General features: G+C 44.5%; 1 protein-coding gene across 1 annotated transcript in view; it reads right to left on the reverse strand.

The window, feature by feature from the left end:
- Positions 1–25,917, reverse strand: part of CNBD1 (cyclic nucleotide binding domain containing 1) — a 218,481-nt gene that overhangs the window by 101,633 nt on the left and 90,931 nt on the right. Inside the window, exons 7-8 of the mRNA XM_059672816.1 lie at positions 4,043–4,180; positions 2,212–2,344 (exon numbers count right to left, since the gene is read on the reverse strand). Of these exons, the coding sequence (XP_059528799.1) occupies positions 2,212–2,344; positions 4,043–4,180 (271 nt within the window). The remainder of the gene's footprint in view (positions 1–2,211; positions 2,345–4,042; positions 4,181–25,917) is intronic.

Genomic DNA, 25,917 nt, shown 5'->3' on the forward strand with positions numbered 1-25,917 from the left:
TAATTTGCATATCTCCCTGATTAGCCAATGGAAAGGGTAGAGGTCGTACGCTAATTACCATGTTTCTCTTTTATTAGATAGGATGCTTCTCTTTGATACATCAAGTCTGTCAGTACCAGAAAAATCAGGTTATGCTGACAGGACACATTCTTCCACTGTGAGTGTACTTATAAGAGTCACCATATTTCAGAGCCCAGAGGGGCATTGAAGGTCACCTAGGGAAGCAGTCACTCCTCCCAAAGGAAGAGAATTGGTTTTAAAACGATATAAACATAAGCAGCACGCACTGATATTTGGTAAAATAACGCTACTTGTGACTTATTCAGTCTAGTCACAGGCTGCCCAGGGCAATGCACAGTGTCCACCATTGTTTTTAAAGACATTTTCCAAAAAGATCTTGAGACCGGCATCTGCCTGAGTCTGTATGTCAAGTCAGCACCTTCCTAACTCTCGATGCCAAGTTTAAATCTTTCAGGTGGACGTCTCAGATGGAAACACGTATTCATCTTTTGTAATCAAATACATTAAAAGCACATAACTATTCCCCTTTGTCAAACTTCATATTCTTTTGGCTCACATAATTAAAAATATCTTCTTGCTATGGTTTCTTTCCTCCTTTTTAATCATCTCAAAATTACTATTGTCCTGACACATTGGCAAGGCTGAGATATTATTTTTTATACAAAATAGCCCTAAACATGAGGTGTGGATCAAGGCTCAAAATGCCTGATACAAATTGGGGAAACCAGAATAAATTCAAAACATCACATTAAAAAAATTGTTTCTGTCCAATAAACCTGCTGAATTCCCGAATGCGCAAACCACAGTGTCTCACCCGCGGCCGCGACTCACCTTCCGTGTACTTTTGCCCCCAAAATAAAAATAAAATGTCTTTTCTAACTCATCAGGGAAAATGTTTTATGAGCAAATGCAACATAACCAATACTCCGTTGTTATAAGGAACGAAAAAGAAGTCCTTGGCTAACCACGTGCTGGACACTGTTTCAAAAACTGGTGTGTAAGACACAGGCGCCAGCACTGAGCTCAGCTTGGAGGCCCAACTGACTGCTCAGGACATTCGCTTCTTTCTAACCAAGGGCCTGCCCGCCTGCCGCCAGCCTGCCGGGCACAGGCCTCCCGGGCACTCAGCCAGGCCAGGCCCCGGAGGCCAGGCCCCCCGGGCCAGGCTCAGTAACAGCAGCAGCGTCGGGCTGACAACTCCCTCTCAGGCTCTTGAGACCTTTGCCTCCAGCTCTTGCAGACCATCCTCCAAGCACAGCCCTGGCTCTGCTGAGGCCCTAGGGCTGCAGAAGCTGACCCTTGACCCGCACCCTCCCTGGCCCCCCCACCCCCACGCCCCTCCCCACCTCAGTCTCACCCTGCACCCTCCCCGCTGGAGGCCGCCTGAGTGCTTCCTCTGTGGGTCTTGGTCAGATAACAGATGCATAGACCTGGGGCTTCGATGGCAACCGCCTCTCACAGTTTGGGGGGCTGGGGCGTTTCAGGGCAAGGTGCCTACTGACTGGTATGTGGTGGGTCGCATGCGCTCACAGCTCCCCTGGGGGTCCTGGCGTGGAGAGGGTCGCTCCTCGCTGGCCTCCTGTTTGCAGGGCACAAACCCACTCGTGGAGGCTCCATTTCCAGGACCAACCCCCACAGCCCCCTGCAGCACCCACTGGGGATGAGGGTCACCCTCTGGCTTCCGCAGGACAGCACCGCGGTGCCTGGTCCCTCAGTGTGGGCTCTCCGGAGAGAAGGCTCGCACAGAAGGACGATGCCACTGCACTCTGTGCCCTCCGACAGGAAGTGTGTTCATGCCCTGCAGATGGCGCCACCTCACCCCTTCCCCAGGACTGGGCTCTCCTGGGAGCTGGAGTCGCTCCACAGTGCAGGGCCCCACTGGCTGCTTAGGGAGGTGTCCTGCTGGGGAGCCCCCGACCCCCATCCCTTTCTCCCTCCAGGCTGGGCCTCGGGCTAGGGGGGAGGTGAGGCATGGGGGCAGCCAGCAGGGCCAGTGCAGGGCGGCCTCAGTCTTCAGGAGGATTTTCAATGAGAAACAAGCAATAATGTAAATGTCTGGTTCAAAGGTAACAGTAAATAGATTAGACAAACATGTGAATAGCAAATGAAACATTAAAACTGAAAAGTTGCAAATTCCAATCGTGTAAGATTAAGTGTAAAAAAAAAGTTGCAAAATTGCATTAAACTCACCATGACCGCGAGGAAACTTCTTCCATTTAACACGCGGAACCAGCTCGTGGATGGACAGGGTTGGCCACTCCTCATAGTAGGGACACCCACGGATTAGTTTCACTATTTGTTTATTTTCAAACTTTGTTTTTTCCTGTAAAAGTTATCAAATTTTCTCTGTTAGGTAATTTAAAAAGAAGGAAAAAATAGATAAATGTCAGTGAAAGGAAAATAAAGGTTACATAATATGATTTTACATAAAATACACTTGAATTTTATCAGAGCATCATTCTATGACCACGTAACCATAGCTACAGGTCTGCTACTAAAGTTTGATTTTCCCACCTTTCACAATATTTTATGAACGTTTTAGTATTAAACAAAACTGTCATAGTCAAGACTAAACTCAAAAGTTGTATTGATCATCTATCTATGTATATCAAAGCCTAAGTGACCATTCAACTGGTAGCTATGACATGCACTGACCACCAGGGGGCAGATGCTCAACACACAGGCCTGGAAACATGGAACAGGCTGGTGAAACTCAGAGAGAAGGGAGAGAGGGAGGGCAGGAAGAGATTAACCAATGATCTTATATGCATACTAGAGGCCCGGTACACAGATTCATGCACAGATGGGGTCCCTCTGCCTGGCCTGTGGGGATTGACCAAAACCAGCTCTCCGACATCCCCCGAGGGATCCCGGATTGTGAAAGGGTGCAGGCCAGTGCAAGGGACCCCACTGGTGTTCAAATATGTGCACCGGGCCTCTAGTATCCAATAAGTAACACTGATATTTTGAAAAATAAAAACCAAACTTACAAAAAGAGTTCTGAAAGCCAGCTGCTCTGAAGCCAGGATGGAAGGAGGCTGCATTTTGAGAACATCATTAGCTTCACCACCACCACCACCACCATCGTGGTGTTGAAAAAGACCCGGCTAGCAGAGACCTGGATCAAGCACACAGGCTCTCCCCCGCTCCCGCCCACCAAGCACCCAGTCCTGCCTCAGCCCCAAGGGCAGGACCACTGGGAGGGGCGGGTCTCTGACACACACTTCCTGGCCCTCCAGTGAGGGGCTAGGGGAGGGCCACACTTTGGGTCTGACTAAAAGAGACATTGTCAGAGAAAAGGCGTCATCTTGATGCCGCAGGGTTGGGGTGGAATTCAGCTGTGCGGCTTGCCTGCGGCTGGGTGACGCTGTGGGAGCCGGTCACCCTGAGGCACTTCCCCAGGGCGGGCAGCAGAGACTCCGCCGCCTGATCATCCTGGAAGCCTAGCACCTGACACCCCAAAACACACATTTGTTGAATGAAAAAATAAATTTTAAATTTATGAAAAACAAAATGCCATGAAAATATACATAAAGTATGGGTGGGGAAGGAGCTTACAGCCCCAGGCAAGCCCACGGGGCTGGGCCCTGGCATGTGCAGGGAAGGCTGCCGGCTGGATTCCATCAGGGCACAGCCCGAGCTCTGGGCTTGACCCCCAGGAGAGGCAGCCAATCCGTGCTTCACCCTCACATCCATGTTTCTCTCTCCCCCACGCTCCCTCTCTCACTAAAAACCAATTTTTAAAAAAGGAGGTTTACATGTTTGTATGGAAAATAATAAACTGTGTTTCACACACACAACTGTAGGCCTACTTTGGCCCCACCCTGTATATCCATAAAGACCCTTTTTTCCCTACTTCAATTACCCATCACTATTGGAAATTTAAGTAAAGGCCATTTTTATGTTGTCCAGGTCAAATCAAATTAAAAATAAGAGAGATATGAGCATCTGTTCAGAGAGGCAAAATTTTCTTGAATCTACAGCCATGTTATGTTAATATATAGATTAGATTTGATCATACCGATTTAAACTTTGCATAATTGTCTGCAGAGATCTTAAGAAGTTCACAATCTTCTTCTGTCACCACTGAGGACACCGTTCGGTCCAACTGAGTCTGAGCGGTGACATCCAGGGTCCCAAAGGTGCTCCATGGTCTAAGCTATAAGAAACCACAGGCAGCTTCAAGTTCACATCACTGGCAACATGAGCAGAGCGGCGAGACGCCTAGGACGGGGGGAGATGCCAGGGAGAGGCAGGGCGAGAAATGCGGGGGGGGGGGGGGGGCGGGAAGATGTAGGGAGAGAAATGCGGGGGGTGGGGGAAGATGTAGGGAGAGAAATGCGGGGGTGGGGGAAGATGTAGGGAGAGAAATGCGGGGGTGGGGGAAGATGTAGGGAGAGAAATGCGGGGGTGGGGGAAGATGTAGGGAGAGAAATGCGGGGGTGGGGGAAGATGTAGGGAGAGAAATGCGGGGGTGGGGGAAGATGTAGGGAGAGAAATGCAGGGGGGTGGGCGAGATGCAGGGAGTGCACCTCCAGGAGGGAAGGGGTCAAAGCAACCAAGTGGGTGTCGGGCTTCTGCCCAATGTCACTCCCCAAAGCGAGAAAAATTTCCACTGTTTTCAGAACATGAAGGAAACAGCTTAGGACATTATTCTGTGTCTTTGCTAAACATTAAGTCTTTGAAATACAGCCATAGTAATGTAATCCATTCATTTTTCATTGCTGTGTGACTAGACTCGTTATGTATTCATTCTTTTGTTGCTGGACATGTGTTGTTAGCGGTAGTTGGCTATAAAATGATGACATGGACATTAGCAAACATGTCTCCTCATTTCATACATGACTATTTTTCTGAGACACATGCCTAGGGGAGCACTTGCTGGGCTACAGATGTGTCCACAGCTCAGCATCTGATAGATGTTTTCCGAGAGCAAGTTCTAACTCATCCCCCTTCCCAGAGCATCAATGCAGGCAGTGGCTGCTTCTGTGCAACTTCTCCAACACTGTGTGTTGCCTAATCCTATATAATAAAGAGGTAATATGCAAATAGTCATCACACCATCATGTGTAACCACTGATCAGTAGGAGGCCGGGGCAGCCAGCTAAGAGCCCTGGAGAGCTACAGGAGGGTGGGGCGGAGAGCTATGGGCAGAGAGCTCTGGGCGGTGGGCGGGGCAGCCAGCTGAGGCAAGCAGCAGGGAGCTACTCGCGCACAGATTCGTGCACAGGGCACGCAGGGCCACTAATCTTTAATGTTTTCCCACTCGATGGCAAGTACTATGATTGATTGCACCTTTTGTTATTTATTTACATTTATTTTTAAATGTAAAAATTGCCTACTGCATGTTTCCTGGATTGCTAGTGGTGGAGCGCCTGCCTTTGCCTGTGCCAACTCCTTTACACATAGGATCTCCTCTGTAAAGGCTGTTTCTGTGGCCAGTGTATTTCCTGTTACACCTGTGGATCGTCATGGGTTCCAGGTAATGATCCTTGGCCACCTGTGAACGTTAAAGTATCATCACCCGATATGTGCCTGTCTTTTCATTACTTACGGTACCAAACAAATATCCTTACAGTTTACTTCTAAAAGAACCTTGTTTTACAAGCTTTTGCTTTCATGACATCATGAAGAAATTCTGCCATGTATTCTAAAATATTTGAGTTCATTCTTTTTACAATTAAACTTCTGACCCCACTTTGATGTTTCTGTGCAACGTGAGGTAAGCATCCAGTTTTAAATTTTCTGTTCACGTAGACACCGACTGCCTTAGCGCCTGTGAGCACACCATCCCATCACCTTCCCATGCTCTTTATAGCGGTGTTTCCCACCGAGAGGGCACGCATCTGCTGGGCTAACTCTCGCGTCTGTGAGGCTCATTTTGACCCTCTGACTGCCTCTCTTTGGCCATAACAACTTAAAATGAAGTCTTCCTGTCCATGAACATAGTGCAACTGCATGTGAGCCTTTCCTAAGATGAAATGTAAAATGCTGTGTGAAAATATTGTAACATTTTTATTACTTTTAAGTAATTGATACTTTGTGTAGCTATGTAAATAGTATCTTTTTATTAAGGATATTTCTGATTATTACCTATACTTCTGTTAATTCTTGATTATCAAATCAACAATGTATTGTTGTAAGATAAAAGTATCTTATTGTTTTTAGTGATTTCCTTAGTGGTTTCCATTTAGAGAAGAGGCTGGCTAACTTTTTTTATAACAGACTAGAAAGCAAATATTCGCACTTTTCAAGCCATATGGTCTCTGTCACAACCACTCAACTCTGCTATTTAGAGTAAAAGCAGTTAAAACAGTATATAACCAATGGGGGGGGGGTCGTGTCCTAATAAAACTGTATTTACAACAACAGGCTGTCGTCCATGTTTTGCCCAAGGGTTCAAGTTTGCCAACCTTGGATCTAGAACTTCATTCATATTATCAAGTTCCCATATTCTCTATTATTTATGTCTTCATTTAAAAATATATATAATCATACCAGAATATGTATGAAAATGATCTCTAATTTTTAACATCAATAGTAATATTTTATATAACATATCATATGGTATCATAAAAGAATATTACTAAAGTATGTTTTTGTGTAATTTGAATTTTAAAACATTAGAGTATCCATTTTTTTAAATGATATATTCCCTCCTGTCATAGCCTGCTGTTCCTTGTAAATGTTTCACATCTAATTTTCTTTGGACTCAGAAATTAGGTTTGGAGGCTTGGTATATTTATATGTTAAATATAAGTAAACTGCATTATGTAGAATCTATTAAGCGCTTTGAGGAGGAAAGAATAAAGCTTGGGAACTTTGCTGGTCTCGGTAAAATGTACTGAGCCTGCTGTGAAAGCCTTTGGTCAATCACGGCTAATAGTAGAAGGAAAGGACTCCTTCGAAACTCACTCGTTAGGTGAGATATGACTATACGTGAGTACAGCGCAGATCCTCTGGGAAAACAGTTACACCCTTGAGCTTATCTGGGAACAAGTGTGTGTGTGTGTGTGTGTGTGTGTGTGTGTGTGTGTGTGTGTGTGTGTGTAGTTACATGTTGCTTGAGGAAACTCTTAGTCATCTCTTTAAGAAATTGTCACCATCTAGAACCCATTCAGTGAAGGCTTACTAAACCCTTCAATAAACATTTTCTTACTGATTTTGAATAATAGTCAGGGCTACCTTTTTTCCAGTTTGATTTATGCAGATAGATTTGTGAAGATGGGTAAAAGTAGTGTCTTTAAAAATTCTTTACACAAAAGAGCCACAAAAGTTAATTTTCAATATTATGATACACACATACACACACTCACATGTGGCTTTCACACATGACCAGCTCAGAACAGAGAACTGTGGTCATCACAGCTGATGAGGACACTCTGTGCATGTGGACCGTCTCCGACTTGCAACAGTTAGACCCATGGTTTTTCAACTTTATGGAGATGCAAACGCAATTACACATCCAGTGGGAACTGTACTTTGAATCTTAATCTTCCCCAGGATAGCGTTACATGGATAATCCATGTCATGAGGCTGGGCCGCACCAACAAGATCATTTTGTCCAACTGGAGGCTAAGCAGGTGCCCTGAGCACCTTTAAGTAGTTGCGGCTACACAGTAACGTTCGGTAGGTCAGGTGCATTGAATCCATTTTCAACTCATGATGGCTTTATAGGGACATAACCCCATCGTAACTCAAGAAGTACCTGCGTAGACATTATTTGTCATTGAAGAAAGACATCAGGGTCTACTCTAGCTCATTAATACCACCATGGTTCCAATCACACATTTCAGGTGATATCATACAATGAACACATGTAAAAGGGACCACTTAAACCAAGGAAGTTTATTCCCCAGTCAACATGGGGCCTGGCTCTCTGACTTGTGGTTCCCACAATGGCTGTGTTAGTCCCCCTCATCAGAGCATTAAACCAAAGCTGGCAGCTGCGCTTCTAGCCATGCCCACCGCATCGCCATCCTCTCCAAGGCCACGACAAGTTTTTATTTCAGTAACAAACACATAGGTAAGTGTTCAAAATGTCAGTGGAACTTAAATGACCTTAGGGAAAGTGCCAAAATATAGGCATTTATCTTAAAGTATTGTAAAATTGTAGATGCTAAAGTGGTGTATTTTATGATGACCTATCTCACCTGGGAGACCCACGCTGAAAGCTATCATCCTGCCTTTGACCAGGGCATATGTTAATGGGATTCTTAACAGCAGGGGAAGAAAATAAAAGAATAAAATCTGCCACTGGAAGCAATGCTGTCAAAGAGGGAGCCGAGGCTGGGTCGGAATGCCCAGCCATCCTGCTTCTAGGTTCTTTTCATCGTTCCATAATCTAATGAAAGCACAGTGCTCAGCCATCCTGGACCCTGTGCTTAGGGAAGAGCTTGTTAGGGACAAAGCATAATTCTTGCCATCAAGATGGAGAAAAGCACAACTTCCAACCTGTGGCACTGCACGTATAACCTTTTCCCTGTGGCAGTAACTGATGGGGGGGCACACCAGTCACAGAGGAAAGGTGGGCCAGGCTCACGCCTAGCCCCATAAAACAAAAAGAATATGCTTGGTCACTCTAGTATCGCTACACTCAGATACATCTCAAATAACTGGTGGTTTAATTTCAACTGTTTCCAAAGGGAAAACACTGGTACAGTAAGAAAGCACTATTACAAAGAAATTGGGATTGAATTGAAATGTCAAAATACACTTGAATAAAACATGGGGCTGTTTGTTGCTTGAACAAGTGGGAAGAATCAAATAACTCTCAGGGAAGAGAAAACAATGGACTGGAGGAGCTTCCAGCAAAACAGACAACCAACCTCAAAGAAGTCATTGCTCTGATGTGTTTTCACGAGATGTCAAGAATCTCAAAAGAGCACTTGAAAGATTTATGGTGCTGGTGGAGAAAAAATATGCTGCATTGAACCAAATAAAAATCATTTTTGTTGTTTTTTTCAAAATTACTGATCTTTAGGCAATAGAATGTTGGTACTCAAAACTCTTGGCGAAAAGAGCACAAGAAGGGATGGATGTTTGAGAGGACATGAGCTCTCATGGAGCCCTGCAGTGCGGACACTGTCGCGGTCTCAGAAGGAGGCAGGGAACCCACACAGCCATAGCTGGTTGTGGAAGAGCAGCCAGGACGCTGAGATTCAAAACACTCATGCATGTGGTTGTTCAAGTAATTGTTTTCCTCACATGGACAAGAGTATAGTTATCTTAATTTAAAATTGTGTTTATAGTTATTGATTTTAAAATAGATGCTTTATAGCCACATTAATCTTGCAACATCAGTCTCTTTTGTCTTATTCTACTTAATCTATACAATAAAAGCTCAGTGACCATTAAGGTGGTGTGACCAGAATGAACAGTTGATATGATGTGCACTGACCACCAGGGGGAAGATGCTCAATGCAGGAGCTGCACCCTGGTGGTCAGTGCACTCCCACAGGGGGAGCGCAGCTCAGCCAGAAGCTGGCTCACAGCTGGCGAGTGCGGTGGCAGTGGCAGGAGCCTCTCCCACCTCCACAGCAGCACTAAGGAGCAGCAAGCCAAGTGTTAAGGAGCAACAAGCAGGCTGACGGTAAGGAGTGAGGGATCCCAGACTGTGAGAGGTCACAGGCTGGGCTGAGGGACCCTTCCCTCTCCAGTGTACAAATTTTGTGCACCAGACCTCTAGTAAAGAAATAAAATACTTCCTGATCCTAGGCACCACACTCAGACTTTACAAAATGGGCTCCCTGAGTTTTTATAACAACTCCAAGAAATGAGTTCCCTTATTGGCTTGGTCACTGACCAGCTGTGTGACCTTGGTTAAGTTCCTTAGCCTCCTGAGTCCATTGTCATCATTTTTAAAATGAGGATGGTAACCTTCACTGTTCCTTCTCTGATGCTCTTCTTTTCTTCTATGTACATCCGACGTTACCTATAGCATTTCCTTTCTCTCTAAAGAATTTATTTTAACATTTATTGCAAGGCAGGTATACCAGCAACATATTCTCTCAATTTTTAAAATATATTTTTATTTATTTCAGAGAGAGGAAGGGAGAGGGAGAGATAGAAACATCAAAGATGAGAATCACTGACCGTCTGCCTCCTGCACACCCCTTACTGGAGATCAAGCCCACAACCTCCATATGTGCCCTTGACTAAGACCCTTCAGTCCACAGGCCAATGCTCTGTCCCCTGAGCCAAACCAGCAAAGGCTCTCAATTTTTATTTGTTTGAGAAAGACTTATTCCCCCTTCACTTTTGAAGTGAATTCTAGGTTGGTGGATGTTTTCTTTCAACACATTGAATATTTCACTAGAAAGGCAGGGCACTGGCACACACATCCACCTCTAGGCCTGAAAAGAGAGAACCCAAAGGAGATCTGTGTGGGGAGGGCCATGTGACAGGAGCTGGGACATTAGGGGACAGAATCAGCCCCTGACCTCCTCCCTCCTGCCTCATGCCGTTCTCCGCTGGTGCTGTCCCTGGGTGGATCCAGCCACAGGCCAGTGGGCAAACAAACCCTCCAACTTAATCCCTACAATCTGGCCCTGGGGTGAAGGGCAGAGCAAAGAAGGATGGCAAGTGTCTCCATGAACAAGGGCCAGGAGCATCTACAGACTTGATGGGCTTCTCGTTCTGTTTAGTGCTGAGACTGTCCTTGGACCTGGACCAGCCCAATCTTTCTAATTTCTCTCTCTCCTCTTTTTCTTCTCTAGACTTGCCTTTTATTCATTTACCACTGATCTCCCCAAACTTCACATTTGCCACTTGTTTGCTCATTTTCATTGTGAAATCATTGCTTAAAAAGAGGGTTCCTCACAAAAAAATGTATGTGCCTTTTACCTTCCTTTTGTCAAATTTTTCCTGTCCTTTGAAGTGACCAGCCCCCCTTCTCCACAGATACTATCTGACACTCAGCCAAGGTGATCCCCCCAACGCTGACACCCCATAGAACATTTTGTCCCAGTCACTTAGCACTACAATAGAGACCAGCTCACATTGTCATCTAGTCTGTATGTGTACATGCATTCAGCCCCAACTTGATTGCAAACTCTTCAGAGGCAAGAAAAAACTGCTCTGAGTTTCACATCCCCCATAACTTCTAATGAGGCTTTATAAACAGTGCACACTAGACCTGAAATTTGAGAGCAGGAACCATGTCAAATTCAATTTTGCTTCCCCAGTACTTGGCAGTCAACACATAACACTGAGTGAGTAACTACTTAAGGTTTTATGAATTAATTATATTAAAATAACCAGTGAAAGTATGTTCTTTTACTAATTTACTAGAGACCCAGTGCATGAAATTCATGCACTTGGGTGAGGGGGGGTCCCCAGCCCAGCCTGAACCCTCTCGCAGTCCAGAGCCGTCAGGGGATGTCTGGCTGATGGCTTAGGCTCACGCTGACTTCTGGCTGGGAGGCGCTCCCCCTGTGGGAGTTCAATGACCACCAGGGGGCAGCTCCTGCATTGAGCATCTGCCCCCTAGTGGTCAGTGCACATCATAGTGACCGGTCGTTCTGCTGTTTGGTTGATTTGCATATTAGCCTTTTATTATATAGGATTCTCTAAGTCAATTAATGAATTGCTCCTCTGATTATAAAGAAGTTTACAGTCTGGATATAAAATTGTCTTTCTTCATGAAATATAATCATTGAAATAAAAACATAATTGATTTTGAGTAATGTTAACAAAACATTACTAACAAAATATTGAAAGTCAATTATTATTGTTTAATGTTAAATAGTCAACCAACTTCATAGAATTGGAGATAAAGGAAAAGTACTATTTTTTTCATGTTTCAGCAAACACTGAAAGGATGAAAACATTTCCGTTTCTCGTATAGGACCCAGCATATCTTGAACCACCATTGAACCATCTATACTAATAATAGAGGAATATTCAAATTGTCCGGGACAACGTCACTGTAACAACTGAACAGCAGGATGCATGGGGCGACCAGGCCGGCAGGGGTGTGGGCTGTGAGGAGCAACTGGGCAGGCAGGGGGGAGGTTGGGGCAACCAGGCCAGTGGGGGGGAGGGGAAGTTAGGGATGACAAGGCCGGCAGACAGAGGTGGTTAGGGGTGATCAGGCTGGCAGGGGGGACAGTTAGGAGCCAGCAATCCCAGATTGTGAGAGGGATGGCCGACTGCTGGTTTGTGAAAGGGATTGTGAGAGGGATGTCCTACTGCTAGTTTAGGCCCAATCCCTGGGAAAGAGTGCACAAATTTCATGCACCAGACCCCTAGTATTTATCAAAATGATGAATATAACTGTGGATATAGCAACACCAAAAATAGAAATGTGTCAGAAGGGACACAATGGACTTAATCTAAATGACTGTGTTTGTTGCTCCATCAAAAACACATCACCATCAGTTTTTGTGGGAATATATAAATCTGCTCATCACATTTGCAATCAAGGTAGACTCCACAATGATGTTTTTCAAATCCACCTACTCTCACCCCTTAAAAAATACTTTCTTCACCCCTGGCCAGTGAGGCTAAATTGGTTGGGCCTCATCCCCTGCACTGAAATGTTGCCTGTTTGATTCCCAGTTAGGGCACAGGCCTGGGTTTCCCACTCGATCCCCAGTAGAGGGCGTGCAGGAGGCAGCTGATAGATGTCTGTTCTCACATCAATATTTCTCTCTTTCTTCCTTTCTCTCTCTCTAACAATCAATATAAAGATGTTTAAAATAATACTTTCTTCAAAGACACCTTACTCAGAAATATCATATTAAAAAGATAAACACGGAGGAGTTATTTTTGTAAGAGATGGTGCCTGAGAGCCAGTCAGTGTAGGGGGCAGTCAGTCTTCTACCAAAGTGACTAGAGGTAAAATGAGAAAATCAGTGAGGAAACATTTGCAGGCACCTGCCATTGAGTCGTGAATACCACAGCCTTGGGGAAGAATAAACACTCAGTTGTTCGCAGACTGGAGGGGCCAATGCAATTTCTAAAGAAGGCTATCACATTAAAAAAGCACCAGCCATGTTCAGTACTTAAAATATTGGGCAGACACCACCACAAAACCAGGGAAGCGCGACCACACTAATGGTCTCGAGGGCCCTGTTTACGTTCTATAGAGAGCTTTGCCGATCCGCAGATGTTGCACTAACTCCTGAGGATTTTGTGTCAGAAACACATTCATCTACTTATCTCCTCAAGAGCCCGTCCTTGCTGGGGCCTCACTTGCTCAAACAAGCCTGGTTTCGTTCAGGCTTCATGAAGGCTGAAAGGTGACCAGCGATCATGGACTAAGCCCTTAGGGCTGAGCCTTGATTTCTCTGAGCTAACAATGGCTATCCCTTCACTTCTGTCAATGCTGAGTTGAAAGGTAGACCACCATCGACCATTCTGGAAGCCATAAGAAATACAGGAGATGCGTGACTTACAGAGATGAAATGCCTGGGATGGTGATGACTGAGGGTGAATCTGAGGAGAAAGGCAGCATTCTAAGGCTGGCCCTAAGGGAACCAATCCCTGAGCCGTCTGTCTCCAGACTTCCTTTATGTGGCATAACATACTTATTGCTTAAAACCATTACTGATATGGGTTTTAGATTACACACATTCTAAACCCTCTTAATGTTAACAGAGGGTAAGACCAAACTCTCTAACCAAGTTTCATGAAACGAATTCCAACTGTAAGAAAAAAATTTCCTGTCTTTCAAAAATGGAGACAATACTCAAAGTCTACATAACTGTCAAAAATTCTGACAGTTATTGGCATCATCAAGTTCACTGATAGCTGCACTCAAAAGCTTCCCATTCGCACTCTGATCAATGACAGAGGTGGAGAAATGACGACTTGGGAAATGAAAGCCCGTAAGTGAGCTTACTGCAGAAGTAGTGGGAAAACTACTAATGGAACAGGCTGCCTGGTGCCTTTACCCTCATCATGTCACATTCTGTCTGGTAGAAAAATTAAAAAACAGAATAGTCATTATAAAAAAAATAAAGAATTGCAACATTAAGGCAGGAGTTCTGGAGAAGTTTCTGGAGATGAAGCAGGCTGTAAGGTAAAGCAAACCTATAGCTATGAGACATCAGTCCAAGAATCTGCTAGGCTTTCAAAAATTTTACCTGAACAATTACATTTATGTAAGAGTGATCCTTACAAATGAGAGATGGATTTTGGGAGAAATACGTATATGCCTGAGGGACAGTGGCGGCTGAGACACTTTCTCCTGCTTAATTCTCTGATGAGAAAACTCATTTTTACAAAAATGAAAGCACAACCTTGGAGATGTGAGACGATACAGGTGATTGAGTGGCGTGGTGTTGAGTGTGGGGGGACTTATTGTTAACAGCTTTGGGAGGGGTGAGATCACATGACAGATACCTGGCAGGGGAGTTGCTTTCCTAATCCTATCAAGACCTTTGGGTGAAGGTCTGTGATTGATCGTAGAGCCGCTTGAAGGACATGGGAGAGTAGACTATGTCAAAGACCTCAGCACAAGGGAGGGAACACCCTTTGAGGTAGAATAAATTTGAGTCCTGGAAAATATTAAACAAGAATGTGACTTCAGTGATTATGATGTATCCATGCAGGTTCATCAACAGCAGCAAAGGCACGACTCCTATGGGGACGATTCCTGCGGGGAGGCTGATAGTGGGGAGGCTGTGCATGTGTGGGGTCAGGGTACCTTGAAAATTATTCTGCAGTGAACGCGGGGTGCATATATCTTTTCAAGTTAGTGATTCTATTTTCTATTTTCTTCGGATAAATACCCAAAAGTGGAATTGCTCAATCATATGGGAGTTCTATTTTTAGTTTTTAAATAATCTGCATACTGTTTTCCATAGTGGCTGCACCACCTTACATTCCCACAAGAGTGTCTGAGGGTTCCCTTTTCTTCACATCCTCACCAGCACTTGTTTTTGATAATAACTTTTGTGTCAGATTCAAAAAATAATAATCTCAAGACCTATGTCAAGGAGCTTACCACCTAGTTTTATGTTTTCAAATCTTTAATCCATTTTGAGTTAATTTTTGTGTGTGGTATAATATAGTGGTCTAGTTTCATTCTTTTGCATGTGGCTGTCCAGTTTTTCTAACATCATTAATTGAAAATACTACATATTCCTATTGTATATTCTTGGCCCCTTTGTCATAAACTAAGTGACCATATATACATGAGTTTATTTCTGGGCTTTTTGTTATGTTCCACTTGTCTATGTGTCTGTTTAATCCACTATGTTTCAATTATTATCTATAATAATAAAAGTATAATATGCTAATTAGACCAGACAGTCAAATGACTTTCCAGACGTCATTCCAGATGTCCTAAGCCACAGTGGCAGAGGCCAAGTCAGAGGCAGTTACGGGCAATCAGGCAGGCAGGTGAGCAGTTAGGGGAAATCAGGCAGGCAGGCAGAGGCAGTTAGGGGCAATCAGGCAGGCAGGGAGAGTGCTTAAGGGCAATCAGGCAGATAGGTAGAGGCAGTTAGGGGTGGTCAGGCAGGCAGGTGAGCAGTTAGGGGCGATCAGGCAGGCAGGCAGAGGCGGTTAGGGCCAATCAGGCTGGCAGGAGAGTGGTTAGGAGCCAGTGGTTCTGGATTATGAGAGGGATCCCCCAGGGGGATCTGGCCTAAACCAGCAGCCGGACATCCCCATAGGGGTCCAGAATTGCAAGAGAGTGCAGGCCGAGCTGAAGGACAGCCCCCATCCCCTGCTGCCCCCTCCCACTCCCTCGTGCACAAGTTTCATGCACCAGGCCTCTATAATATAGCTTGAAATCAGGGAGCATGATGCCTCTAGCTTTGTTTTTTCTCAAGATTGTTTTGCATATTTGTGGTTTTTGTTTTTATGGTTCCATATAAGTTTTAGGATTATTTATTGTACATCTTTGGAAAATGCCATTGTAATTTTTTAAATCTTTATTGTTGAAACTATTAATATGTCTCCTTTTTTCCCCCATTGACCTCTTCTAGCCCCCCTCCACCTCTCACCACAGGCCTTCACCACCCTATTGTCAGTGAACATGGGTTACGCATATATGCATACAAATTCTTTGATTGATCTAATGAATAAAATAAACTGATGAACAAAATAGGTCCAGAGACATAGAAGCACAGAACAGACTGTGGAACCTGAGAGCGAAGGCAGGAGAGGGTGGGAAGGTGGGAGGAGATCAAAGATCAACCAAAAAATGCCATTGTAATTTTGATAGGGATTACACTGAATATTTAGATTGCTTTGGGGAGTATGGACATTGTAACAATATCCATTCTTCCACTATGAACACAAAATATCTTTCCATTAATTTGTGTCTTCTTTAGTTTCTTTTATCAATGTCTGATAGTTTTCAATGTACAGGTCTTCATCTCCTTAGGTGTAATTATTCCTAAGTATAAACAGTATAATTTTTACTTTTCCTCTAATTTATTTTAAAATAGTAGCATCTTTGCTATGACCCAATGTTTATTTTTAGTTATACCTCACATTTAACCTCTATGTGAAAATAAATGGCCACTACATTTAGTAATGATAAGAAATAATTTCACTACATTAGTCATGATAAGAAATATTTTCATATTGTAAATAAACTATAAACTATATTAATTTTTAAGGACTGGGGAGATAATTAAATGTTAAGTTCTAATTCCATAATTATAGCAGAAAGATTTTTTTAGTATCTTTTTAAATGTCTGAATATTCTAATATTTATATTAGAACAAAATAATTGTGTATATTTTAAACATAGCAGTTAAGATAAAATATATGCAGTACATAAAAGCAGAAACTTTGAATCAATGGAGATTAAATCCTTTATTATTTGCAATTTAATTGAACCAAAACTCATTTCACAATTGTCTTTGATGTTTTGAAAGCTCTGTCTAATTAAATGAAACTAACTGTAATTAAATTTATTCTGATTGAAAGCCCTCAAAGTTCCTGGAGTACCATATTGGGCATTAGAAAAAAAAAAAACTCCCTCATGTCAAGGATGTGACCTTCACACTGGGGTTGGGAGAGAGGTCCAGGAGCAGAGCTAAGACAGCTGCAGAGGACCTCAGGACAGTCTGTGTGTGAGCGAGCCAGGAGCTGGGAGGAATCAGGAGGTCTGGCCTGGAGCGGCCGTGGGAGGAGGGTTTGGCGTTCTTTATTGTGGCCACTGAGCTTAGAGAATGGTCCACCAGAAAGCCAAGCAGCACCCAATCTCAGAAATCAGGAGGCAGAGGGTCTGACACCCTGAAGACAAAGGCCCTGCCCTACTGAGGGGACTTGGCCTTTACTCTTCAAAATACCCCAATATTCTGCTTGGCCCAGAACTTACAACTAACCATTTGAAATTATTGGCTGAGTTTTATTCTTGACTTAAGATGAAATTGCTATTCAACTGCCTGATGAAAAAGATGTCTCATTTCTCAAGTTGGAAGAACCATTTATCAATGCCTGTTAAGTTCCCCCAAATTTTCTCCAAATATCTGATAAAACCCGAACTTTATTGGGTAGTATGAGTAAGATCTTCATGGCTCAATTATCCTCACCTAAAAAAGATACAATCTGCACTGTTAATGCAGATTAGAATATCTTGTAGATAAGAGATGGGAAAAATGGGATTCCATGGTTGAGTGATTAACTTGCTCAAAATATCTTCACTCCAAATTAAGGCTACATACATGCTGGCGGCAAACTGGTTTTACCCATTCCCATGCCCCCACCACCACCACCACCACCCAACCCTCATCCACACAGCTTGTTATTGACTGACTAGCTAGCAATGGATACAAGGCAATAAAAAGATAATTGAGAGGAGGTTTACTCCTGAAAGATGTAGGAATTAAAGTCCATTTCAACAATTAAATGCATGCAGCCAGCAATTAGAGTATGCACATGTGCTTATTATCTCCATTTACCCTTATTATCTTCGGCTCTTTTCTACCCTGAGTCTAACACTGGCTTTCTTAGCCACAATGCCTGGCTCAGTGGACCAGACCCCATCGGAGTATCCAGAGCTCCAGAAAGATCCTGGGTGTTTGTGCTTTGATTTACAGTAACTACCATGGGAGGTGGAACCATGGCTTTCACCTGCTCCAACAGGGAATACATGGTCTAATTATAGATCTCAGACTGAATGCAAATAAATATCATTGTGTTTCCTTTATGCGCTGGTCCTGCTAGCACATGCTTAAACTATCTGATTTATATAGACACAAACTAGGAGTTTAATTACTGTGTACTGAATGCCCTTATAACATCACTCCTGGACCACCGCAGTGATCATACAATTATTCGTCCTTCTTTACGTACCAGGCTTCTATAGTTATTCTTTCAAAAATATGCCACGTATAAATTATTGGGTAAAATACTCTTGTGGGTGTAAGTCAATGCCTATGGTTTCAAGCAGAGTCCAATAGGAACGAGCTCCCTAACCCTCAACCTCAAGACCCTCTGCTCTCCCGCCTGATTGTCTAGCCCGGCCTGCAAAACAGTTTGGCGGAGGGATTTCTCTTTCGCGGCAGAGTTTACTCACTGCTCCAGGAATAGCCTGTGAATCCGACTGCGTTTTCCCAGCAGCCCCTGGGAACCACAGTGAGCGCCTTCCCTGGCCTGCTCAGTCCTTCCATTTAACCTCTCAGTCTGCCCCCTTATCTACATCCTCCCAAAAGCACCACACTCCCCTTCAGCTCAACCAATGAATTCAGCAGCTCATCTATCGGTAACGTATAGCAATCAAAGCAGGCCTTCTTTGAGCCCTTATTTTGTCTTAAGTGCATTCATGGATCATCTGATTCTCAAAGCAGAGTGAGGAGAAGGGTAGTATTAGTGTTATTACGGCCACTAAATCAATTGCACAGATGAAAGCACGCATGAGCTTCAGAGCCCTTAAGGAGCGCGGCCCAGCGGTGGCAGCGACGGCCGAGCCGGGCCTGCAGGTGGGACTGTCCCGCCGCGCTTTGTGCTCTTTGCTTCTCACCTTTGCTGTCCCAGCTGCACTTGGTTGTTCCTTGCTCTTTGCGGCTCTCTGACTGGAATATTGTCCCGTCTTGAGAGGGCGCAAGGGTGTTCTACACATGCTGTTAAGCCTCTAAGCCTTTGCAAGGCAGAGACACATATTCTGTTTGGTAGGTAATGCAGTACCGTTTTGGAGGCCGTGACAAAGCGACAGCAAAACTAAACGGTGGGCAGAAAGCACCATCCATTCGCGGGGATGGCTACACACAGGAACCCTGAACATGAGGCCACAGGTGAGGGTCAGTCAAGACCAAGAATTAGGCAGATACTGCAACTGAACCACCAACCGAGCTTCCGTGCGACCTAAGGCCAGTGAGTGAGGAGCCAGCAGTTCTGGTGAGTTAGCCAGTGAAGCAGGTGGCCGTGCCATGCACCTGCCTCAGCAGACGGGCAGAGGAAGGGCCGCGGCGGGACCTAGAGGCAAGAAAAGGAGGTGAAGCAGCGCTGTCTCCATGTTGCAGAGAAGCTTGTCCTCCGTGGTGCGGCTCCGGGGCTGGACCGAGGGGCAGAGGTGCTCACTGGGGAAGAAGGGGAGACACTGGACCCTACAGGAGCCCCTCCTGACGCAGGAAGACCCGCTGTGAGCATCCGGCCTGGGAACCGCCCCCATTGCACCCTCGGGGCAGCGTTTCGGGGTGCGCAGCAGGTGCTGGCTCCGCCCAGCAGCGGGGAGCATTCATTCCTCACAGCCGGTAGCGAGATTCTGCACATTTTCCTACTTTGCTCCCGCGGTAGGGGTGGTACACCTTCCTCTATGGGACCCACACGCTGCGCGGAGCAGGGTTGCACTCGCCCGGGTGAGCGTCCCGGACGCCCGGAGGCGGGCCCAGTAGCCACCCCGCGTGTGGAGGAAGCGAGGAAGGAAGCTGCTCCATGGAGACAGCCAGAGGCACAGGAGGACGGCTGGTCCACGCGCTGGCGCCAGAGCCGGCCCTCCGCTCTAGGGCACGCGTCTGCCCGACGGAAACCTTCCTGCCTGGTGTGTCTGTCAGGGTGTAAGTCAGCGTCAGCGAAGTAGAGACAAGAGCTCTTCCCGAGCGTCTGCCTGCACTGTGCGTCCGGCGGGAGCAAGGCCGCAGGCATTTGCAGCCCCCCAGCCCCCAGAGCTGGACTTGGGTCGTGGAGAATGAACGGCGTCCTAGACTGTGGTTTCTCATATGTTCTCTGTGCTCAGGGACGCCCACTTGTTCGCCAGCTGCTGGAGGAAAAGCGGAGAGTAGACCCACTGCTGTTTTGGTTCTCTAACGGACACAGCAAAAACGTGAGTGCCCGCAGCAAGCCTAATCGATGGAGAAAACATCCCCATATACCAGTGACCCTTTGCTTGCTTGTAAAAATTACAAAAGTTCTTGTATGCACAAATCTTTGGGAGTCATAATATTTTAATTTTTTAAAGTCCCATTAAACGAATACACAGAAAGGTCAGCTACTAAAACTGGGCAAAGAGCAACATGTCCTATGGGCACAGCTCTCATTACGCAGCGGGGGGAGTCAGCAGCAGGTTCCAGTTGCTACTGACCTGACATGAATTTAGTGAACAGTCACAGGCTTGTCACTTAGACGAGAACAGAAGCTCTAGTGTTGCTGACAGTTAAAATGCTCTGCCTTCATTTCTGTACTTTTTAAAAAGATTCTATCAGAACTACAAAAACACGAAGAATTTCAGAGCTGACAACCGCCTGCCAGCCGCTGGCAATGCAGCCGCCTCCACGGCTCGGCTCCCTGAGCTCAGCGGGCCCTGATGGACAGCAGCAGCGCTGCGGCCAGAGCTGGGCGCCGGCAGAGGAGGAGGCGCCGGAGCTGCACCACCTCCCACTCTGGGAGGCTGAGCTGACAACTCTAGGAGCCGTGGACAGAATGACCGGCTGGGGACCAGCAATAACTAGGAGAGAATGGGAAGCGGGAAAATCAACCATCAGCTCAAGGCAGAGCATGGGATCCAAGGTTTCCATGGCAACACATAAAGAAAATCTCTTCTCAGTTGAAGACAGGAAAAGCTGAGGACCAGCCCACTGTGAATCATAAGGACAGTATAGCCCCAGGTAAGGCTGTGGTCACAACCCCACTGAGTGTTCTGTTGAACCTGAAACTTGGGGTAGTGATGTTTAAACCTCATACATAAAGTGTCCTCCTGGCCATATTACGCTGCAGAGTGTGGAGAATGTTCTAGGAACAACGGGTGTTGCCCCAGGTCTCGCTCACAGTGGTGCCACGGGGCCATGAGGCCCAACTGGCAGCAATTCCCATGGACCTTCGCTGCAGAATTTCCGTGGACAGTTGGCAGAGCCTTCACATGGGTCTCTTATCTTGGTGCGAGAGCCAATAGTAAGGAAGATGAGGTAGAAGCCTCTGAAATTCCTCTTTCCCTGCCCTCCTCCACCCCAGCCAAGATCATAAATCAAATCAATATCACAGACCTCAGCAAGATGAGGGACCAAGAGATCCCACTCAGCCCATACCCCCTGCCTTCCCCCCCCCAAAAAAAACCCAGCCATTTACTTATATAAAAACTCTGGGTGTAACATCAGGACCTGAGGAGCGACCAACCGGAAGGAAGTCAGTCCTGCAGGGGTTGTCTTGGAAACGGCTGCGCCCTTCCCAAGCTGTTTCCCAGGCAGGCAAGGTTTCAGGCAGGAACCCGCCCTCGAAGCATGGACTCACTGCATCCTGGGTTATATTGGCAACAGCTGCGCCCTCCCCAAGCTGTTTCCTGGGAGGGCGAGGTTTGAGGCAGAAACTGGCCCTTGAAGTGTGGAGGCATATCTTTATAAAGTTTTAATACATTATATTAGAGGTTGTGGTGGTACTGTTTTACCCACAGCGTCCACAGGACTTGCTGCAAATTTACTTCTCGGTGGAAGAACCTTTCATTCCCAATATAAATGACCAATTTTGTTAAATGAAACTTCAATTTCTAGACTCGATATAAACAGTGAAGTTGCTAAAACTATTAAAAAGGCCCAACTTCTCATTATTGATGAATGCAGTATGGCATCCAGTCATGCTATAAACACCATAGACAGATTACTAAGAGAAATTGTGAATTTAAATGTTGTATTTGGTGGGAAAGTTCTCCTTCTTGGAGGGGATTTTCAACAATGTCTCAGTATTGTACCGCATGCTATGGGATCAGCCATAGTACAAACGAGTTTAAAGTACTGCAATGTTTGGGGATGTTTCAGAAAGCTGTCTCTTAAACATGAGATCCGAGGATTCTGCTTATAGTGGATGGTTAGGAAAACTTGGAGATGGCAAACTTGATAGCAGTTTTCATTTAGGAATGGATATTATTGAAATCCCCTGTGAAATGATTTATAATGGATCTATTATTGAAGCTACATTTGGAAATAGTATATCTATAGATAATATTAAAAATATATCTACACATGCAATTCTTTGTCCAAAAAAATGAGCACGTTCAAAAATTAAATGAAGACATTTTGGATATACTCAATGGAGATTTTCACACATATTTGAGTGATGATTCCATTGCTTCCAGATGATGTTGCAAAGAAAAATTTTGCCATCGAATTTCTTAATAGTATTACTCCTTCAGGAATGCCATGTCATAAGTTAAAATTGAAAGTGGTGCAATCATCATGCTATTGAGAAATCTTAATAGTAAATGGGATCTTTGTAATGGTACCAGATTTATTATCAAAAGATTATGATCTAACATTATGGAAGCTGAAGTATTGACAAGATCTTCAGAGGGAGAGGTTGTTCTGATTCCAAGAACTGATTTGTCCCCATCTGACACTGGCCTCCCATTTAAATTAATTTGACGACAGTTTCCCGTGATGCCAGCATTTGCGATGACTATTAATAAATCACAAGGACAAACTCTAGACAGAGTAGGCATACTCCTACCTGAACCTGTTTTCGCACATGGTCAGTTATATTTTGCTTTCTCTCGAGTTCGAAGAGCATGTGACATTAAAGTTAAAGTTCTAAATACTTCAGCACAAGGGAAATTAGTCAAGCACTCTGAAAGTGTGGTGTACAGGGAGATATTAGAATAAGTTTAATCACTTTATCAGTCATTGTTTGCATCACTGTTGTTTTTATATCATGTTTTTGTTGTTTTTATATTATGCCTCTGTTGTTATATCCTTTTGTTACTGTTTATTTATTAATAAATTTATATATTATTTTCATATACATTTTACTAACTTCCTTTCATCTCTCACACTTCTATTATAGAGAGAGGGCAAATAGCAATATTAAAATATTTCTGCTAATTAATTCCCTTTTAATGTGCACTAATTTCGTGTACCGGCTACTAGTTTAACAATAATCCACAAACTAAGCTAGCTGTAGGAAGGAGCGTGTGAGAGTTCAATTAAGAAGTTGAATATCTCGTTGGAAAGCACCAGTGAGGCTGCCCACAGAGAAAAGGAAGAAGCACTTCACCGCCATCCCCTTCCCTGGACACGCAGTTCAGTGATGAGAGGACCACTCAGCCCTGAGTTCTCCAGGAGCGTAGAGAAGGCAGGATGACCTGAGGCCTTCACGGTGGGGGACCGGACACCCCAGCCACTGCAGACACAGGACTTGCATCCCTGAGGATGAGGAACGCCAGACTTGGCCAGTGTGGACCCTGCTGCCAGAGACCACAGAGACGTCCTGCAGTGTCTCCCTGGAATGGAGCATGTGCCCCCCAGAGCTGGCACCACTGACGCCCCTGAGTCCTGGTGCATGCTCACCCTGGACCCAACACCACTCCTGTGCATGCACCCCACCCAGAGGGACAGGAAGCTTACTGAAAGAAATAATGCCCCCAACATCCCATGCTCAGAGAAGGAACTAGACATCAGGATTTGAGAGGCCCAAAGAACCCTCATAGATAGAATCTAGAGTGCTACCTTAAGATGTATTATAATTAAATTTTCAAAAGACAAAGAGAATTTTGAAAGCAGCAAGAGAAAAGAAATATGTTACAATAAAGGGAACCCCCTCAGACTATCAATGGATTTCTCAGCAGAACCTGGATAGAGTGGGACAATTTATTAAAGTACTGAAAGAAAACTGCCAATAAAGAATGATATACCTGGCAAAATGATCCTTTAAACAACGAAAGAGAGACAAGAGGTTTTTCTAAACAAATAAAAACTGAGGGAGTTCATCACCACTAGACCTACCTTAGAAAAACTGCTAAAGGAATTTCTTCAAATTGAAACAAACACATGCTAAATAGCAAAGTGAAAGCATGTGAAAACATAACTCTCACCTGTAAAGGTAACTATATAGTCAAATACAAAATAAAGCAGCATTGTAACGGTGGTATATAAATTTCTTCAAACCCTAATATAAAAGTTAAAAGATAAAATATTAAGAATAACTGTAACCACATAGAAAAGCTAATAGATACCTGTTATAAACAAAGTAAACTCTCCAAGTTCACAAAGGGGAGGGAGGAAGATGTGGCGGTTTAGCATGTGACTGAAGTTCAGTTGTTAACAACTTAAGCAGACAGATATAACATAGGATATTTTATGCAATCCTCAAGGTAACAACAAAGAAAATCCTGTAATATACATGAAAGAAAAAAAGCAAATCAAATCATCAAGTAACAAAGAAAGACAAGAGAGGAAGAAACAAAACAACTTCAAAGCAAACAGAAAACAATCAACAAAATAGCAATAGTAAGTCCTCACTTACCAATAATTACTTTAAATGTAAGTGGATTAAACTCCCCAATTTCAAAAAAACAGAGTGGCTGAATGGATTTTATTTTAAAAGTACCTGTGATATGCTATCTATAAGGGATTCTGTTTAGATATAAGGACATACATGATAACAGAAATAATAAATGAATTCAGTAAAGTTCCAGTTTTCACAACAAAAGAAACAATCAACAAATGAAAAGGCAACCCATATAAGGAAGATAGCTATATGTCAGATGAGAGGTTAATATCCAAAATATATAAAGAACTCATACAATTCAATAACAAAAAATCCAATTAAAAAGTGGGCAGAAGAGCTAAATGGACATTCTCCACAGAAGATGACTAAATAGACAACAGTGCAATGAGAAGATGCTAAACATCACTACTCATCAGAGAAATGCAAATCAAAACCACAATGAGAACATGTCTCACACCTGTTAGATGGCCATCTTCAACAAGATACGTAGAGTGTTTTTGAGGATGTGGAGAAAAAGGAACTCTTGTGCAATGCTGATGGGAATGCAAACTGGTACAGCCAATATGGAAAATAGTATGGTGGTTCCTCAAAAAAATTAAAAAAAGGACTACCATATGATCCAGCAATTCCACTCCTCAGTGTATATCAAAAGGATGTGAAAATAGGCCATCAAAGAGAAAGCCGAACCCCCATTTTTTGCAGCATTATTCACAATAGCCAAAATACAGAAACAACTTAAGCATCTCTCAGTGGATAGATGAAGAAAGTAGATATGGTCTATATAGACAATAGCATATCATCCTATCTAATAAAAGAGGAAAAGGGTAATTAACCATACCTCCGCTACGCTTCCCATTGGCTAATCAGGGTGATATGCAAATTAACTGCCAACAAAGATGGCGGTTAATTTGCATGCATAGGTGCCAAGCGAAAGAGCGAAGCCAGCTGGCCCTGGGCAGGAACAGAGAGCGAAGGCTGGCCTGGTGAGCGAAGAGCAAAGAGGGGGGCCCGCCGACCCACGTGTGCAGGGCCGGGGGCTTAGCTAAGGCCTAGCGCATACACCCCTTTGGCCCCACAGCAGGGCATCCTGGCAGCTTCCTGACAGGAGGGCGGCCAGGAGAGCTGAGTGGGGCAGAGGCTGCAGGGAGCCATGGAGGGGTAGGACTGCTGGAGCCAAGTTCCCAGGGGTCTGAGGAGGGTGGTTGACAGGAGCCTGGACTGCAAAAAAGGAAGAGGAAGCAGCCATGGGAGGTCTTCCAATCCCCCTGCACAGACACCCTA

This window comes from Myotis daubentonii, chromosome 17, assembly GCF_963259705.1.
Source record: "Myotis daubentonii chromosome 17, mMyoDau2.1, whole genome shotgun sequence".
In the NCBI taxonomy this organism is placed as follows: Eukaryota; Metazoa; Chordata; class Mammalia; order Chiroptera; family Vespertilionidae; genus Myotis; species Myotis daubentonii.